We start from the raw sequence: 19,622 nt of genomic DNA on the forward strand, positions 1-19,622 counted from the left end.
AATTATTTTGATATTGGAACGGTCGAGCTCAATAACATTTCTGCTGACTTTAAATCCCAACAACTTGTCTGTTGGAACCCCAAAAGCACATTTAGCGGGATTTAACTTCAAGTTGTAGCGACACAGACCATTGAAGAACTTCTTTAAATGCGTCAAGTTGTCCGAACTCTCGAGGTACATGATTATGATGTTATCTACATACACCTCGATCTCTTTATGAATCATGTCCTGCAATATGGTTGTCATATCCCTCATATAAGTAGCACCAATAATTTTGATACGAAATGGTATCACGCTGTAATGATATACACTCCGAGGAGTTATAAAAGTTGTCCTTTCTGCATCTTATTCATCCATCAGGATTTGGTGATTACTTGCGTAACAAGCGACATATGACTGCAATTCATGGTTAGCACTGTTATCGATCAGAATGTAAATGTTTGGCAACGGAAAATTATCCTTTGGACTCATTTTCTTGAGATCTCTATAATTGACAAAGATTCTGATCTTCGCATATTTTTTGGCTACCGGGACAACGTTGGCCAACCAAGATGGGTATTGCATCACATCCACTAATCGAGACTCAATCTGTTTGGTGATATCCTCCATAATCATTAAACTTAAATAAGGCTTAAATTTTCGATCTCTCAGTTTCACTAAACTGAACCATGTATTAATCTGCAACTTGTGAGACACCACATTGGTACTCAGCCCTAGCATGTCGCTAACTTCTCCGACGACCATATCAATGTATTCAGTAAGCAAATAAATAAGATTCTTTCTTTGAGCTTTATTCAAGTGGACACTTATTTTGACTTCATTGACATATTCTTGGTCGCCTAGATTCACGGTTTTGGTTTCTTCCAAAATTTGGTTTATACTTATTTCAAACTGCCGAAATTCCTCAGCAACATATTTTGGTACCTCACTTTCCTCTTTGTATTCTTCATCCTCATCATCACCTTCCTCATTTTGGTCGGTCATATCGTGACATGACGTGACATTGACAAGTATAAAACTTATATAACTCAAATCATAAATAGACAAAGTTAGGAAATTAAAAAATAGCAGATAAGGAAATCAACAAAATTTCAATAAAAGATGTTTTCATTTAAATTTGAAAAAATTGAAAACTTTGGCCATGGAAAAGGGCCATGTTACCCATTTTAACATCACGAGGGAAACTTTAAAATTAAAGCATATTAAAGCAAAAAACCAAAATGGTGGGTCTCGGGCCTCTTCCAGACTGCCATAGATGATCCGGGAATTAAGGATTTTGTAGAAGTTTAGCTCTGCAGCTGCTCTCCAGGATCAACATCACGGGTACAAGCTAGCTCGACCACATCTTCTGTGACATCATCGACCTCTTTAAAAGGCAGTAGATTCCTTCCCCGAGGTCATCACAATCCGCGTACTCATGGACTGGAATTGATTAATATAGATGAGGGATTGGCCTAACCAATGCTTGACCACCTCTTTTCTTCATCTTCGCCTCATCACCTGTGGGGACATACCCCAAACCATATTTTGATCTTTTTACAATAATCGGAATAGGCTCAATAATTCCTTAGAATTCCTTGACAATCCTAAACTCGACTTGAACCCATTCTGCAACATCACAATGTTGGGATCATCTTGTACTCAAAAGGCATACGAGTTTGTGGGGAAAATCCTCACCGGTTGAATATACCATCTCCATCGTGTAGAAATCGGTGCCTTACGAGAATTCATCAATAATCGACACCTGCCTGCCGGGGTGAATCCCTTCACCTATAATACCCAGTTCTTGGTCCTTCCTAACGAGCTTCATCATTTGGTGGTAAGTAAAGGACACATCCCTATCAATGTGGATGAAAGGCCTTCCCACAATAAGATTATAGTTGTTGTCAATGTCCAAAACCTGAAACTGTGCATTGTACTCCACCGTAAGCATTTGGGTGACCAAAATTTGTTGCTCCCAAAGTGTCTCTCTTTACCCCATCAGAGGCTATTACATTAACTAGGTTTTGTTCTAGCTTACCCAAATCAAACCTTAACTGCCTCAAAGTCGATAGTAGTAAAATGTTGAGACCAGACCCATCATCCACCAGGACATCGTTTATGACCCATTCATGAAATATGACAGTGATATACAACCCTTGTTTTGCGACATGCTTCCAAAGGGCAACTCTTTGTCGCAAAAGCCAATCTGATGCCCTTAGATAAGTTGTTTGATCATAGCCGCTACATTATCATTGTTTGTTCCCAAGGGCACATATATATAATCCAGAGCCTTCATCAAGGCCTACTTGTATAGCTGGGAGCTCACTAATAGGGCCCACACAGAAATCTGAGTTAGGGTCTTCTCTATATGCTTAACGATTGAAAAGTCTTTAGGCTGCATCTTCCTCGAGAACTCTTCAGCCTCGCCCTCACATATAGGCCTTTCCTATTGGTCCTTCTTCCCCTTAAGAGTTGACTCTTAGACTTGTGAGACACCACATTGGTACTCAGCCCTACCATGTCGCTGACTTCTCCGACGAACATATCAATGTATTCAGTAAGCAAATAAATCAGATCCTTTCTTTGTGATTTATTCAAGTGGGCACTGATTTTGACTTCTTTGACACACTCTTGGTCGCCCAGATTCACGGTTTTGGTTTCTTCCAAATTTGGTTTATACTGATTTCAAACTGTCGAAATTCCTCAGCAACATATTCTGGTACCTAAGTTTCCTCTTTGTATTCTTCATCCTCATCATCACCTTCCTCATTTTGTTCGGTCATCTCGTGACATGACGTGACATTGACAAGTATAAAACTAATATAACTCAAATAATAAATAGACAAAGTTAGGAAATTAAAAATAGCAGATAAGTAAATCAACAAGTTTTCAATAAAAGATGTTTTCATTTAAATTGGAAAACAATGAAAACATTGGCCATGGAAAAGGGCCATGTTACCTATTTCAACATCACGAGGGAAACTTTAAAATTAAAGCATATTAAATCAAAAAAGCAAAATGGTGGGTCTCAGGCCTCTTCCGGACTGCCATAGATGATCCGGGAATTAAGATTTTTGTAGAAGTCCAGCTCTGTAACTGCTCTCCAGGATCAACATCACGGGTTCAAGCTAGCTCGACCTCATCTTCTGTGACATCATCGATCTCTTCAAAAGGTAGCAGATTCCTTCCCCGAGGTCATCACAATCCGCATACTCACGGACTGAAATGATTAATATAGAAGAGGGATTGTCCTAACCAATGCTTGACCACCTCCCTTCTTCATCTTCGCCTCATCACCTGTGGGGACATACCCCAAACCATATTTTGATCTTTTAACAATAATCGGAATAGGCTCAATAATTCCTTGGAATTCCTTGACATTCTGAAACCCGGCTTGAACCCATTCTGCAGCATCACAATGTTTGGATCATCTTGTACACAAAAGGCATACGAGTTTGTGGGGGAAAATCCTCACCGGTTGCATATACCATCTCCATCATGTAGAAATCGGTGCCTTATGAGACTTCATCAATAATTGGCACCTCCCTGCCGGGGTGACTCCCTTCACCAATAATAACCAGTTCTTGGTCTTTCTAAACGAGATTCATCATTTGGTGATAAGTAAAGGACACAGCCCTATCAATGTGGATGAAAGGCCTTCCCAGAATAAGATTATAGTTGTTGTCAATGTCCAAAACCTGAAACTGTGCATTGTACTCTGCCGGAAGCATTTGGATGACAAAAATTTGTTGCTCCCAAAGTGTCTCTCTTCACCCCATCAGTGGCTATTACATTGACTAGGTTTTGTTCTAGCTTACCCAAATCAAACCTTAACTGCCTCAAAGTCGATAGTAGGAAAATGTTGAGACCAGACCCATCATCAACCAGGACATTGTTTATGACCCATTCATGAAATATGACAGTGATATGCAACCCTTTTTTTTGTGACCTCCATCCAAAGGGCAACTCTTTGTCGCAAAAGCTAATCTGATGCCCTCAGGTAAGTTGTTTGATCATAGCCGCTACATTATCGTTGTTTGTTCCCAAAGGCACATATATATAATCCAGAGCCTTCATCAAGGCATACTTGTATAGCTGTGAGCTCATCAATAGGGCCCACACATAAATCTGAGTCAGGGTCTTCTTTATATGCTTAACGATTGAATAGTCTTTGGGCTGCATCTTCCTCGAGAACTCTTCCGCCTCGCCCCCACATATAGTCCTTTACCATTGGTCCTTCTTCCCTCTAACTGTCAACTCTTAGGGAGTATAACACCTCTCAGATCATTTCATACCCTGAGCGGCAGCGGTTTTAGTCACAAACTTTGGCCTAGCAGGATTTTGTAATGGCACCAAAGCAACAACCTTTGCGTGTGTCTGGAACACGAACCCCTTTATCTCCTTAAATCTTAGTGAGGCCACAACCCTTTCTAACTAATCATGGACAATCATAGTTATCACCTTATTCACACACCATTCATCATTTGACTCTATCATGTTGATATTGACTCCTTTATGATTCAAAAAAGGATTGGTGTTGACATTAAGTGCGGCTGTTCGAAGAGACAACACTTCTTGGTAGATCAAATCTGGAATCTTGTGTTTGGAGTTGATACAATCATCACTATCGATCACTTTTCCTTCATCTTGAGAGAATACCATCGTTCCCAAAAGGCACGCGGAGAACGCGATAGTCTGAGTCTGTCTCCAATTGCTATGAATATGTAACTCGTTCGGAAATAATCTGAAATAGATGTCGTGCCCCAACTTTTCAAAAAATCTCATTAATGGTATATTTTGAGCATAAACCAGTCTGCATTCACTAGCAGTAAGATGTTTTTAAGTTTCGCACTAGTCGGCCTTTCTGGTATCTTGATGTGATGATCTGGATATTTATTCCTCTTTCCACACTTTTTGATGGAATCGAAATAATCTTTTATTCTCTCTATTGTTGGTGTTACTTCAACATCTCCAAATCTGAAAACCATCTTTTGTCGTCCCACAACTGAGTAATTACCTCGATAAAAGTGGTTCATACTTTGAAGTCCATAATCGAAGGTAAGTGGCCCAAGTGAATTGGCATTTCTCTCTTTTGAAAGTCTTTGAGGTTGTTCCACCACACACGAAGAATAATCTGGTGTCTCGGTCACCATTTTGAAACTAAGGAATCGAGTTGACATCTACAAAAATACACAAAGAGTTTTTTGTCACCCTTTTCCAAAAACATAATAATTCATCAAACACACAAACATCCTTCACATGACATATATGTATGATCGTACGATCGAGTCGTGGGCTCTTTGGACTCAGGGTGGTCTTTCTAATGGGTCCAAAACTCCTTGGGTGTTGGGTTATCTTAGGCCCATGTGCTATTTTTGGGATTTGATTTAGCTCTATCTTCGTTTGACTAGGAGTGGGTTTTATTTATACTTGAAAGAGTGACCCAAGCGGACTATTTATACTAGTGAAGTTAACGATTGTTTACTATTAAGTAGCCAAGTACATTCGTCAGTGTGCCCCTAGAAAGGTTTGGTTAACAATGACTTCGAGCCCGCATAATCCTCCTTTTAGTTATAAACAAAACAAATATCGTTTGACGGAGTTATGATATGTCATGAAATGAAATAGTTTAATAAAGCGATAAGTAGACACATAGTCACTTAGTCTCACATAGCCAAAGCACCTTAGTTTTAAGGTTAGAATCCTTCTAATTCCCCCGCAAAGTCGCCATTCAGTATTATTTAGAAGGAAAATTTTATTTGTTTTTAGACTTGTTAAAGTCGCCACTTAATTTTTTGAGAAAAATTAAGAAAACCCTTATTTTTAAAGACTTAAAACAGAAAATCGATTTAAAACCTTAAAGGAAATTGAAGATTCTTATTTATATTTTAGGAAGGGTTTTACGGCACCTAAAATACTCGCTAACTCGAGTTTATCTAACAACTAACTTGTTTGTCTTATAATATTTTTAACTTAAACTTAGTTTGAATAGAAAACTATTTTTTTGGAAAATGAAGTATTGATTTTACTATCCAATTTGAGATTTTGAACTTGCAAAATTCATTTATTATTGTTTAAATGTTTATTTGAAGAAGATAGATTTCATTTAACCATTAAAACATGACAACACTTCCCGGGAATTTGAACTCTTTTAACCCTAAACTAACGATACAAATAAGCAAATAAATAGGCGATAAAATAGAGGACAAAGAGAGAGAGAGAGAGAGAGAGAGTAGGGTGAAAATCCGGTTTCTGTCCGCCTCGACCGATAGTTGGATCAATTTTTTTGGAATTTGGACCCATTTCTTTTGTACCTACCCTAACCCTATAGAAAAATAATAATACAAAACAATAAGGTCTTTGGCCCAAAAGTAACAAAATACAATTGTTTAGAGTAAATAAAAGTGAGCCTTTTGACCCGAACTTCTTTCAAATCTCCAATCTATTTCATGTCTCATCTCCGGGACTTGTCCATTGATTTTATAGTGGGCAATTGGTTTGACTCGACGAAGAGGAATTTAAGCCTTTGCGGCTCCCTCAAAAATATGAAAGGAAAGCGATAGGAGTTCAAAGTGAACTCGAACGGATTCACATGTAACAGAGAAACAAGAAAAGAAAGTAAGTGAGGCTTGAAATTATTTGCAAAAAGAAAGGTAATATGACAGCAAAACAACCTAACAAAATATTATTTACACCAAACTTAAATTCCTATTAATTCATATATTTCAAATAATGCCTAAAAAAGAAAATTTTAAATTTCACAAAGTATAAGCAGAAGTTTGGAACAATGTGACTACTTCAAACAAATATAATATCATGTCAAGGACAAACTTTCATTTCAGCCGAGGAAAAATTTTAATAACAATAAAACAAATAAAAATAACAATCATATGTTCTATACATGTCTAGTAGATAAAGCATGATGTAGTGACATAAATTAATTGGACTATTTAAGATCGCTAAAGCAAGGTACAATAAAATAATTGGATACACCACTAAATAAATAAACAACTCGCGAACATGCTAAGAATAAGATAAAATATTTACATTGCACAGCAAAATCAGAGAAAGCATAATAGCATGACAATCACATATTAATCACAATTAGTCCAATGATCTACTAAAGGCTTTCCGAAAGAGGGTCGATTTATTTTTACCGAACACCACTCTAGGTAGTCTTACAAACGTCTGTAACACTCAGCCTACTTTACACTCACATATTTGACTAAGTATAAAAATACTTAAGCAGCAAAGTTAAACAGCAAGCAGACTTTACTGAAACATGTCAAACCCTTATTAATCTGTAATTAATACAAATGAAGACTTCACAAATTTGTCTAAGGCTAAAAACACTCTTTCTAAGCCTTAGACGAATTTCCACCCTTGATAAAAATTCTGCACAGTGGCAGTTACATCCGGCGGTTAAAAATGACACATGCCCGACCCTTGTCATCACTGGGTTCAAAACTAAGTTTCCAACAGCTGTATTTCTAATAGATAGAATCTAATTCAAATTACATTCTTATCTACACGAAATACTAATATTTTCAGACTTCATTCCAACATTTAGAATATTTCAGCCATCTTCCAACACTTAGAATATTTTAGCTGTCCTCCAACACTTAGTTTTATTTCAGCAATTCGGGGGAACTGCCTTTGTTCTTGGCATTGCCAATTCTTCAAAGCCTTGCCTTTTCATGCCAACACGCTGCCCTGCCAATGCCCTTAGCCCGCACGTAAGCCTTACATGTTCATGTTCCGTTTCCAACACCCAAGCACCTTGAACTTGTGTTGCACTATTTTGTCATCATCCATGTCAAGTCCAATGCCCAAGTCCTTGAAATGTATGCATGTAGTTAGATCAAGTAGTTTGCGGGTCTAACAGACCACCCGAACCACTTGAACTCGATGTCCTTATTGAGACTGCTTTAAGATAATCTTCGATTTGAGCATCAAACTGCCATAAGTCTTTTGCCTTCTCCAAAACTGCATCAGCTGCACTCTTACCTTTCCAATGAACCAAGAATTATGTCTTATTATTTTTCTTACTTGTGCCCAAAACCTAGTGATCAAGGATCTTGTCAATTCCAGCAATATACTGTGTTGGTACGAATGGAGGAGCCCTCTTTGATCTGTTTCTATCCGGATCATCTGCATCTGCAAAGTAAAGTTTAAAGAAACTCACATGGAAAGTGGGATGAAATTTCAACCTTTCTGGCAACTTTAACCTATAAGCAACTTAGCCCACTCGTTCCACCACTTCGAATGGACTATCATGCTAAGAAATCAAACCTCGATGTCTGGTTACTTACAATCTATTTCAAGATTTTTGGGGTAAGTTTCGGTAACACCTTGTCACCCACATTGAACTCAACTGAGCGATGATGTTGGTCAGCATACTTCTTCATGCGCCGCTGAGCCTTGCGCAAACTATCCTGTGCCGCGGATAACATTTCAAGTCTGTCCTTTGCAACCCTGTAAGCTGCTGGACATTTTCCCTGATTTTTAGATTTGGCAACATCTAATGGCGTCATAGGCTGTCTGCCTAAAATGATTTCAAAAGGTTTCATTTCTGTTGCAGACGATTTGTGCAGATTGTAGCAAAACTGCGCAGTGTCTAACAATGTTACCCAATTCTGTTGACTTGTTGTCACATAGTGCCTCAAGTATTCTTCTGTCACGACCCAATTTCTCGAGCCATGAAGGCACCTACTATAACCCATCAGTAGGTAAGCCAAACCACAACCCAGAACCACACATACTGGGTGTGAGGGTAGAAACTAAACAAGACTAAGAAAAATTACTATAACAACATAAGCAAACCAAAACATAAATACAATAAAGGATCCCTCCCAGAACCTGGAAGTCACTAATACAGAGCTACCAACAAAACGAGTACAAGTCCCAACAGTGGACCACCGAAACTAGACTGTCTCGAAAAGTAAAAGACAAATTTTTATATAAACAGATGGAGACTGAAATAGTACAAAACGTTGTGTGCTCACCCCTGTCTCCAGACCAGAAATTCTCCAAACTCGATCAACGCTGACTACCGGTGCTCGGACCTGCATCACGAAAATAGATTCAGAGCGTAGCATGAGTACAAAAAAAACAGGTACCCAGTAGGCATCATAGGCCGACTGAACTAGAAAAGTAAAGCACTATGAAAAGACGGAATCACAAAACTAGAGGTCAAGAACAGAAGGCTAAGTAACACAATAATGCACACGAGTGTATAAAAATCTAACTAAATTAATATAAATAAGCTAACTACACCTAACTGGACCCACCATAAGCCCAGAAGGTACACTCGTGCACAAGTTTAAATAAAAACCCGAACGGACCCCCATAAGCCCGACGAGTACACAAAATAACTATAACTTAAGGAGAATAAAACTCGAGGCCGAAGAACACCGAACCAAAAAGTAAAATCTGACGGTACGGAGGTCGGGCCTTGAATCGGACACTCACCAGAATTACACAAGTAGCCAATTGCAAAATATAAGTAACTGAGGCCGGACCTCTAACCGGATGCTCTACATACTTGAGGCTGGACCTCTAACCGGATGCTCTACATATGTATGTGGATGTTCGAGGCCGGACCTTAAATCCGGATACCCGACAAAGATGTCGATATAGCTGCTGAAAGAGTCTTTATCTATCCGTAATCATATAAACCCATGGAACACCATCAAGACTTAGCTAATCAATGTAAGACCTGAAAGTCGAATAGAAACTCAACTTTGAATCACAGAGCGGAAATCATTGTCACTGACGTAACTCGAGAAGCCGTAACATCGAAGAAATAAGAGTAACAATCGCTAGAGCAAGCTCATCGTCTTTCTAAATACCCAACTATCAGACTCAAGTCTGCTACATCAGTCTACAAGGATTTAAGCCGGCCGAGCGACGTCGGGGCTAAACTAAGTCCTACCGACTTTGAATCATGCATTTCTAAGGAAAACCCTAGTCAAACCTAAACTAAGGCCCAACATACTTCTGACAACCTGTATTCAAACATACAAGTAATTCATATAGCAAAGAAGGTCAATTAATAACAATAAACATGCTCACAGTTACCCGATAATTCTCAGAAAAAAGGCAAAAATATGATTTGTAACACCTATGCATGATCCAATAACTACCCAACCCAAATCCCAACTAATCAACATGCATTCACATGTTCGAGTTCAATCTAAGAAGAGAAACCATAGCCTACCTGAACGCAGATCACGCGCGCTCCAAAATTCACTCCGCGGATCTTTTACTTTCTAAAAGGCCTCGAAACGTTGATACACTAAAATCGCAAGAAACGGAGACGGGTCAATTTCATGGTCAAAATGGAAAAAGTGGGATCCGTATTGAGAAATCCCGAATTAACCCCAAATAAAAGTCCTAAATAACTCTCGAAACTTGTATACCAAAATGGAGCATAATTCAGGACTCAAAACAGTCCCAACATGAACATGCAACAAAAGAACCCAAATTCTAAGCTAAAAATCAGCAACTATGGCAGCAGCTACTTACAAGATTTTACCAAAAATGAAGCTCCAACAGCCAAAACCAACCACACCACTACGATCCTCACGAAAAACCACACAATATAGGCTCTTGAATCACTTTATTCGGACCTAAAATGGCCAAGAAATCACCTTCTAAAATTTCCCAAAACTTGTGCTCGAAAATGAGCTAGACAGCAGTTAAAACCCAAAATTTACCTCAAATCGGGTCCCCAAATCAGATTCCAAGCTCACCAATGCGTTGCCCTCGAAAAATCTCACAACTTATCCTTTTGAATCGCCCAATTTGGAGTTGTATAGCTCAAGATATCAAGATTCTAAAGTAAGATACAAAGCTGAAAGTTGGGCTTTTATAAGGGCTGCACCAGATTCAGCTTTGCCTACTTTCTTTAAAGTCTCCGACGGGTGCTCGGAATTCGTTCGGAACCTCATAAAAATAAAATAGATATGCTACCCTACCAAAGTCGACATTCCGGACTCAAAGGCGCAGTCGAAATTTTCATCAGAGGTCATCTCGATAAAATGTGGGTCCCACTTCCATTGGCCATTTTACGTCAAAAACCACAAAAGGGCTCGAAAAAATATCAAAAACCTCAAAACCCGAAAGAAGGGTCAAACTAGACCAAATCGACATTCCGGAGCTAACCACGCTGACGGAATTCTCATCCGAGCGCGTTTACTCAGAATGTTGACTAAAGTCAGACTTAGCCTTTAAACTTAAAGTTAAAACGCCTAATCCCACCAACTCACACTGAAAACTTTGGGAGTCATGTCGACAATGCTACTAGACTAAAATGACCCTTCCGGAACTGATGGAATTGTCAGAATTGGATTCTGATGTCATCTTCTTGAACTTTTGATCGAGAATGATCGTTCAAGGTTCATAAGCTCCAAAAATACTAAAACTCACACAATAACCAAACGAATGACCAGGTGACCGATCTGTCAGTCCCAGCAAGTCATAAATGACTTGGAATCGCTATAGGAACGCTCTAAACGATGTACAGAAGATAAAACACTAAAAATGACAATAAGGGTCATTACATCTTCCAACAAATGATTAATTCTTTCTGTCTGTCCATCTATTTGTGGATGATTTGCAGTACAAAATTTTAAGTTACTTCCCATCATATTGAACAATACTGTCCAAAATCTACCAGTAAACCTTGTATCTCTATCATTCACAATGTCAACCAGAACACCAAAATACTTAACCACATGGTTGTAGAACAAATCAACAACAACTTCAAATAAACATAGTTAAGGTGCAGCAATAAAAACAGAATATTTTGAAAACCTGTCAACTAACACCATTATAGATGCTTTGCCATCTACTTTAGGGAATCCAGAAATGAAATCCATGGTTAGTGATAGCCATGGCCTTTCAGGAACAGGCAAAGGTTGCAGCAAACCCTCTTCGTTCTTACGTTCAAACTTGTCGACTAGACAAACATGACATGTTTTGACGTATGCCTCTATATCTTCTTCCATATTCGGCCAAAAATAAACAAGAGACAGTAAGGCTTACATCCTTTCAACACCGGGATGTCCAGCCCAAGCAGAATCATGCGCCTCTTTCATTAAATCTTTGCGCAACCCGCCCTGATTTGGTACAACGATTCTCCCCTCCCCCCTTTAAAATAGAGCAGATCGTCCTTGAGCCAATACCGTCTCATTATGCCATCTTGCACTTGACCCATCCATTTAACATATAATGAATCATTTGCAGCACACAACCTTATTCTATCATAGAAATCAGTTTCAAGTTTTGAAATTGAATATAATGCAACAAACACATGAAATCATATTCTACTCAGCGCATCAGCAACCTGGTTATCTTTTCCTGGTTTATCTTCCCACATGAAATCATATTCTGCCAGGAATTCTCGCCACCGTGCTTGTTTAGGACTCAAATTTTTCTTTGTTTTGAAGAATGTGTTTGCTGCATTATCAGTTCTTACTACAAATCGAGTACCCAAGAGATAAACACTCTACACCTGCAAGCAGGTACAACCGCAACCATTTCTTTTTCATGTGTTGAGTATCGTTGTTCAACATCATTCAATTTCCTACTTTCAAAGGCCACTGGATGACCTTCCTGCATTAATATGCCACCAATTGCCTTGTCTGACGCATCAGTGTGCACTTCAAATGGTAACTCAAAATCAGTCAATTTGAATATAGGTTCAGATGCAATAGCATTCTTCAAATTCTGAAATGCTTCATCACGCCATTCAGACCAAACCCACTTTGTATCTTTCTTCAACAAATTTGTCAAAGCCGCTGCCTTTTTTGAGTAACCAGCAATGAATTTTATGTAATATTTATCCAAGCCAAGAAACGACCTCAAATCCTTCACATGACGATGTGCCTGCTAATCAACAATGGCTTGCACTTTCTTAGGATCCATTCGAACTTGGTTTTTACTCACAAGATGCCCCATGAATTTTATCTCTTGTTGAGCAAACTCACACTTTTCCATCTTGACATAAAGTGTGTATTTTCTCAACAGACACAGAACCAAACTTAGGTGATTAACATGTTCCTCCAATGTTCGACTATTAATGACAATATCATCTAGATAAACAACAACAAAGTCATCAAGATAGTCAAACCGTACATTATTCATTAAGTTGCAAAACGTTGCCGGAGCATTAGTCAGCCCAAATGGAATTACAAGGAATTCGTATGAACCATATCTAGTTACACATGTTGTTTTTGGTTCATCACCCTCTGCTATCCTAACCTGCCAATAACCTACCCTGAGATCATGTTTTGTGAACCAGCATGCCTTTCTCAACCTGTCCATCAAATCCTGCACCAACGGAACCGCATACTTGTTCTTTATAGTTGCCTTGTTCAGCGCCCTATAGTCTACACACATTCGGATCGTGCCGTCCTTTATTCTTTTGAAATAAAACAGGAGCACCATATGGGGCCTTAGATGGCTGAATCAATCAAGCATCCAAAAATTCATTCAATTGTTTGCGTAATTCAACCTATTCCTTAGGAGCCATACGATAAGGAGCCTGTGCAGGAGCAACCGTACCAGGCAGCAACTCAATCTTATGATCAATATCCCTCTTTGGTGGTAATTTCTTTGGTAATTCAGGCGGCATAACATCAGCATACTGTTTAAGCAATTCAGTAACACAATTAGGCACTTCCATTTTCACATCAGGTTTCACTTCGACCAAGGAAGCAAGTATAGTGTCATCACCCTTCTTCAGCCCTTTGTCGACTAACATAGATGACAACAACATTCCCTTGTCTTTCTTCTTTCTAACTTTATTAATGTTCCAAAATGGATGAAAACCTTTGAGATATCCAGCATTGCTTCCATTCATGACCATCACTCCATCTAAGTGAGGAAACGGAACAAACTAAAATTTTCTTAGAAAATCAATCCCAAGTATGATCTTAAATTCACCAAGCGGCATCACCATCGAATTATTTTTTCCTACCCAACTTTCGGTCGACATAGACACACCATAAGCCATATCCACAATGGCATGTGCCATAGCATTGACTGTTTTGACGTAGGAAGGGCTTTTAGACAACTTTAACCCCAATTTTGTAGCAATTTTCACATCTACAAATGTATGAGTGACCCCTGTATCAACCATTGCCATCACACGTTGTTCCTTCATTTTCATTTCTATATGAATTAAGGAAGCATGAGGATTTGAAGTACTAGACATTTCTCCAACATTATTAATCCCTGTAATATTATTGAAGGACAATCCCAATGGGTTTGGCATTGAAGCCACGATGTCCTTAGCCTCCTCCCTTGATTCATATTTCAAGCAAGCAAAGCATTCACTTTTTCCCGTTTTGGACATGATTTTGCCAAATGAGGACCACCACAAGTCCAACAACCCTTAGAATTTCCATATGTGTTCTTTGCCTGTCTTTCTCATCCTTCATTTGTGCCTTTCATTTTTCATTTGTATTGTCCTTACGACTATCCTTTTTCCATTCCCCTTTCTTATCATTCTTTTTCATAGTTTTTGAAGTTGAGGGAACATCTGTCAAAGGATGAGTCATCCGGAAATCAACCAACGAATAGGCAACAATTGCACCAGGCAAATCTTTAACATTCTGCCTCTGTAGTTCGTTTTGAGCCCAGCCTTGCATACCCGAAATGAATTCGTGTAATTTATCCTCATCAAACATATTCAGTATGTCTAACATCACAGAGGTAAATTCTTTAATGTATTCCCTCACCGAACCTGTCTGCCTTAGTCTTTTAAAATTTATCCCTTGCAAGCCAAGATGCGTTGCTAGGAAGAAATTGATCACACATTTCTTTTATCAACTTATCCCATGTATCAATTCTAGGACGACCAGCACTTACATCATCTGCATTTCAAGTCCTGCACAAAAGTTTAGCATCACCCGTCAAGTACATTGTGGTAATATTTAACTTGTAAGCTCAGGCACCACTGCAGCAGTAAAATATTGTTCCATGTCGCAAATGAAATTTTCTAGTTCTTTAGCACTTCTTGCGCCACTAAAGGCCTTGGGTTCTTGAATTTTAACCTTAGATGATTCCACACAATTTTAACTCAACGTAGCCACAACCCGACACAATACAACGAGCTCTGTACAAAGGTTCTCATTTTCCTTCTTCAATCCCTAAAGTTTTTGCTTAGTTGTGGTACGAAAATCTAAGATTTCAGTGATGTGATTATCAACATTCTATCCATATACACCAATTTCTCCTTGAAATTTCTCGGCGTCAAGTCTCAAATCAATGACTTGTGTAAACAAATCTACAAACGTAGGGTCTCCCAAAAAATCCTCAGTAAACCCAACGAAGGATTCAATTTTTTGTGCCAGTTTCTCAATGTTCTGCATTTTCACCATCGTTCAACCGTGCTTTGATATGAATTGATAGAGGGTCGATTTAATTTTACCGAACACCACTCTAGGTAATCTTACAAACGTCTGTGCACCCAGCCTTCTTTACACCCACATATTTGACTATGTATAAAAATACTCAAGCAGCAAAGTTAAACAGCAAGCATACTTTATAGGAACTTGTCCAACCTTTATTAATCTATAATTAATACAAAGGAAGGCTTCACAAATTTTTCTAAGGCTAAAAACACTCTGTCTAAGCCTTAGATGAATTTCCACCCTTAATAAAAATTCTGCACAGTGGCAGTTACATGCGGCGGTTACAAATGACACCTCTCTGACACTTGTCATCACAGGGTTCAAAACTAAGTTTCCAACAGCTATATTTCTAACAGATAGAATTTAATTCAAATTACACTCTTATCTACACGAAACACTAATATTCTAACACTTAGAATATTTCAAGCTTCATTCCAACACTTAGAATATTTCAGCCAGCTTCCAACACTTAGAATATTTTAGCTGTCCTCAAACACTTAGTTTTATTTTATCAATTCGGGTGAACTGCCTTTATTCTTGCCATTTCCAAGTCTTCACAACCTTGCCTTGTCGAGCCAACACGCTGCCTTGCCAATGCCCTTAGCCCGCACATAAGACTTGCACGTTCAAGTTGCCTTGTCAACACCCCAGCACCTTGAACTTGTGTTGCACTGTTTTGTCATCATCCATGACAAGACCAATGCCCATGTCCTTGACATGTCTGCATGTAGTTAGATCAAGTAGTTTGCGGGTCTAACACTTTCATTTATGGAGACAGAAGTTAATTAACCAAAGGAGAATGGGAAGGGGTAAGTAGTGATGGCCTATTAAAAATAACAGTATTACAACATGCTTTCATCACAAGAAATAGTGGCTGGAAAAATTAATATTCCAGAAATAACATATCAACCAAACATCTCACCTTTCATAAGGTAACACACATAGACAAATCATTTTAATTTATTTTACTTCTTAATAGCATAGAACTCCAAATAAAGTGCAAATCATGCTTCTTATTCAGCTAGATTGACAAAGAAACTAACACTATGAAATTTACCTATATCAAACATGACCAAACTAGCCTATAGTCATAACACAATAAAGCTATGAAACATGTAATATGTGAGCCAAAAGCTAGTTATTGAACCCCAACCTGTTAATGAATTAAGAGAACAATATCATTTTTATATATATTTTTTTGACGACTAAACATTACACAGAGCCCAAACTCGGGGAACAAAGCATAACAAAAGGATCGAGATTCTATATGGGTTCAAGCTTCAAATATTCATACTTTTGATTAAAAAATATAGTAGCTTAAACATGAGATACGATTTAACACCTCATATCAGGTAGTAAAAACAAAAAAAATCTTCAAGAAAGTAGGTAACCCAAACCATTAGAAAAGCAAATGAACACTCCATACATATTAATTATAATATTAAGTTTAAAGATTCAAACTTATTTTAGTAGCAATATCGAGAAGTCATCAAGTCAGAAGAAACACAAAACCAAATAGACCAAGCAAGAAACAAAATGTGAAAACCAAAAGCGGACCGGATTTTCGATTCAAAAGACCTCTTAAACATAAACTGACACCAAAAGATGCATTCCAAGCCTTGGATTATAACATACTGAAAAATATATGAAACAACTAGAACTACGACATCAATAGTAAACCAAACGGGAAAGAGGCATTTAAAGAAAATAGACCATCCTTTCGCAAGAAGGAAACATTGTTAAACGAGTTGGAATCGATATAATAAAAATCTTTACCTTTTGTGATGCAATGAACGGGACGAAGAACAAAAGAACAGCAACTACCACCACACAAAGGTGCAGACACAGAAGATAACCAAAAAAAAAACCACATTTGACTTTTCAACCAAACTGATGGAGTGCTTCTTCAAATGCTATTATTATACCTTGTTTTTTTAAGTATGAGAATTTGTATCCCTTATCCTTCTCAAAATTTTTCCTCTTTGTTCTCAGCCTAAAAACCAAATCAAAAAAATCTCACCTCCCCATGACAGAAAAAGATGTTATATAGGAGAGGAAACTAGGGTTTTTTTTTTGGGGGAGACCGTATGGGAATCGGGTTCAAAATCCGTCCAAAACTTAAATTTTGAATTCCCTCGCCACTTTTGGGCAAACACCTTTTTTCCAACATAATTGGGTCAATTCCATAGGAGGAAAAGGGACATGCGCTTGGGATCAATCCCAAACGTCCTTGTTGCAACGTGGAGTGATCCCACAAAGGCAAGGACGAATATGCAGCTTGTTGTACAAGTAAAGCTAGCAGAAGAGGAATATGAAGAGAGAATTTTCCGTGAAGAACAAGACAGACGCGTTTAGGGTCTCTTTTGGGGGAAATAAAAATGGGTCGGGTCGGTTGAGCTTTAATTTTGAGTATTGGGCTGAGTTGATTAGAAGGGGGCTTGAAATGGGTCAAGTGGAATCAAATGGGCTGGGATGTTTTAGTAATATTGAATAATTTGGATAAATGGAATTGACATTAATTAATTAACGAGCTTCTAAATTGGTTACCTAGTAAATCAACCGAAATTTGCGTAAATGGAATTGACATTAATTAATTAACGAGCTTCTAAATTTTAACAATATAAAGTAGTTAACTTAATTATAACTAATGACCCAAAAATGTATATTAACAATTTAGACAAAATTGATTTACTAAAATATTTAGTAAAACCAAAATTCTTTTAGACGATTTTTGAATATTTATAAAACAAATTAATTGAATATATTAAATTACGAAACATGTATACTACATAAAATATTACAAGACAAACTAGTAAGTTTAGCTATAAAATGAAGATCCAAACTACGTACTACCAAAACTAAAAAAAAAGTTAACCAAGAAGAAAAGGTTTTTGATACAATTTTTGGATAATTTATAATATAAATTGAACGTTAAAAAAATAATATATATATATATATATATATCACTATAAAGATTATAAAAAGGCTAAAACAACTTTAACATATGACTAAAAGAAAGATTTGGAATTTATAACATTAATTATTTCAACTCGTTTAGAAATCAATAGGCTCGAGAACTAATTATCATCGAGGAGTATCGAAATTAAGTGTCAATTGTGGGCTCGCTGTCGTTCGTTAACAAAACCTTTCTCGGGACACCCCTTACGAATGTAATTGGCTACTTGATATTAAATGGTTCATCATCAAGGTCTTACCATAAACACTCAATTCAATCCAAATTTTGATTTACAACATCATAATTCCATAATTAACATGATAATAAAGCTTGAAGAATCACTACATCGCAATTCAATACTACATCATAACATAAGATAAGACACTTAGGTTAATTCACTCTCAAACCTAGATCATCATCTCAAGATCTAGGATTTAAAAAACTACAAATGACTCTAATTTGTTCATGATTATGGTAACAACGTTAATTAATAGCAATTCAACCAATAACCAAGTTAATTGAAGCAATTTCAACCTAATACATGTCAATATTCAACCTAGGGTTAAGGGTTAAGGATCATCATCCACAACCTATACAAAAATCATCAAGATATACAACAATTATGTTAGAATACATGTTAATCATTTCATATTATAAAAATACATAACATAAGCAAATCAATTAACAACCTAAATTTTGAGATTAAGAAGAACCCACATGAAAACCCTACTTTTGAAAATATTTTTAACGAATCCTTTGAGGAAATAGGTCTCAAAGGTGAATTAGTTATCATAACTCAATGTTTGATGAAGATTTGAAGGTTAAATTGTCCCTTTTCATCCCCCAAAACCTTTCCCTAGCTTGTTCTTCAATGGTGTTTTCCAATAGGGAGAGAAAGAACAGAGAAGGAAGAGAAATTGTTTTGTGAGTTGTATTTAATTTAATGAGGGTTAGGGTCTTTATATGGGGGTTAATTAAGAATAATTAGACTCCCTTAAAATCCTAATTAACCAGCTAACCCCTTAACTAATTAAATGAAACTAGATTAAAATTATTAAGAAAATTTGAGCCTCACAGACAGAACATGATCGACGATCTGTTTGTGAGTCGACGGGCACTGTGCCTTCTGTGCCGCAGAACCGTCATTTCGGTCCGAGATTTGTGTAGGAGAGGGTTCCAAAAAATGTCTAAGTTTTGGTTTACAGTTGTCATTGACGCCCGTTCGATCAACACAAGAGCCATCGTTTATGTTAGGATGAAGC

General features: G+C 37.5%; 1 protein-coding gene across 1 annotated transcript; it reads right to left on the bottom strand.

Annotated features, from left to right (window-relative positions):
• Positions 1-345: 345 nt before the first annotated feature.
• LOC138341757 (uncharacterized) lies at positions 346-984 on the bottom strand. The gene has a single exon (XM_069293445.1). The coding sequence runs from the start codon at positions 982-984 to the stop codon at positions 346-348; it is 639 nt and encodes a 212-aa protein (XP_069149546.1).
• Positions 985-19,622: the final 18,638 nt, after the last annotated feature.

The sequence above is a fragment of the Solanum lycopersicum genome, chromosome 1 (assembly GCF_036512215.1).
Source record: "Solanum lycopersicum chromosome 1, SLM_r2.1".
NCBI lineage: Eukaryota > Viridiplantae > Streptophyta > Magnoliopsida > Solanales > Solanaceae > Solanum > Solanum lycopersicum.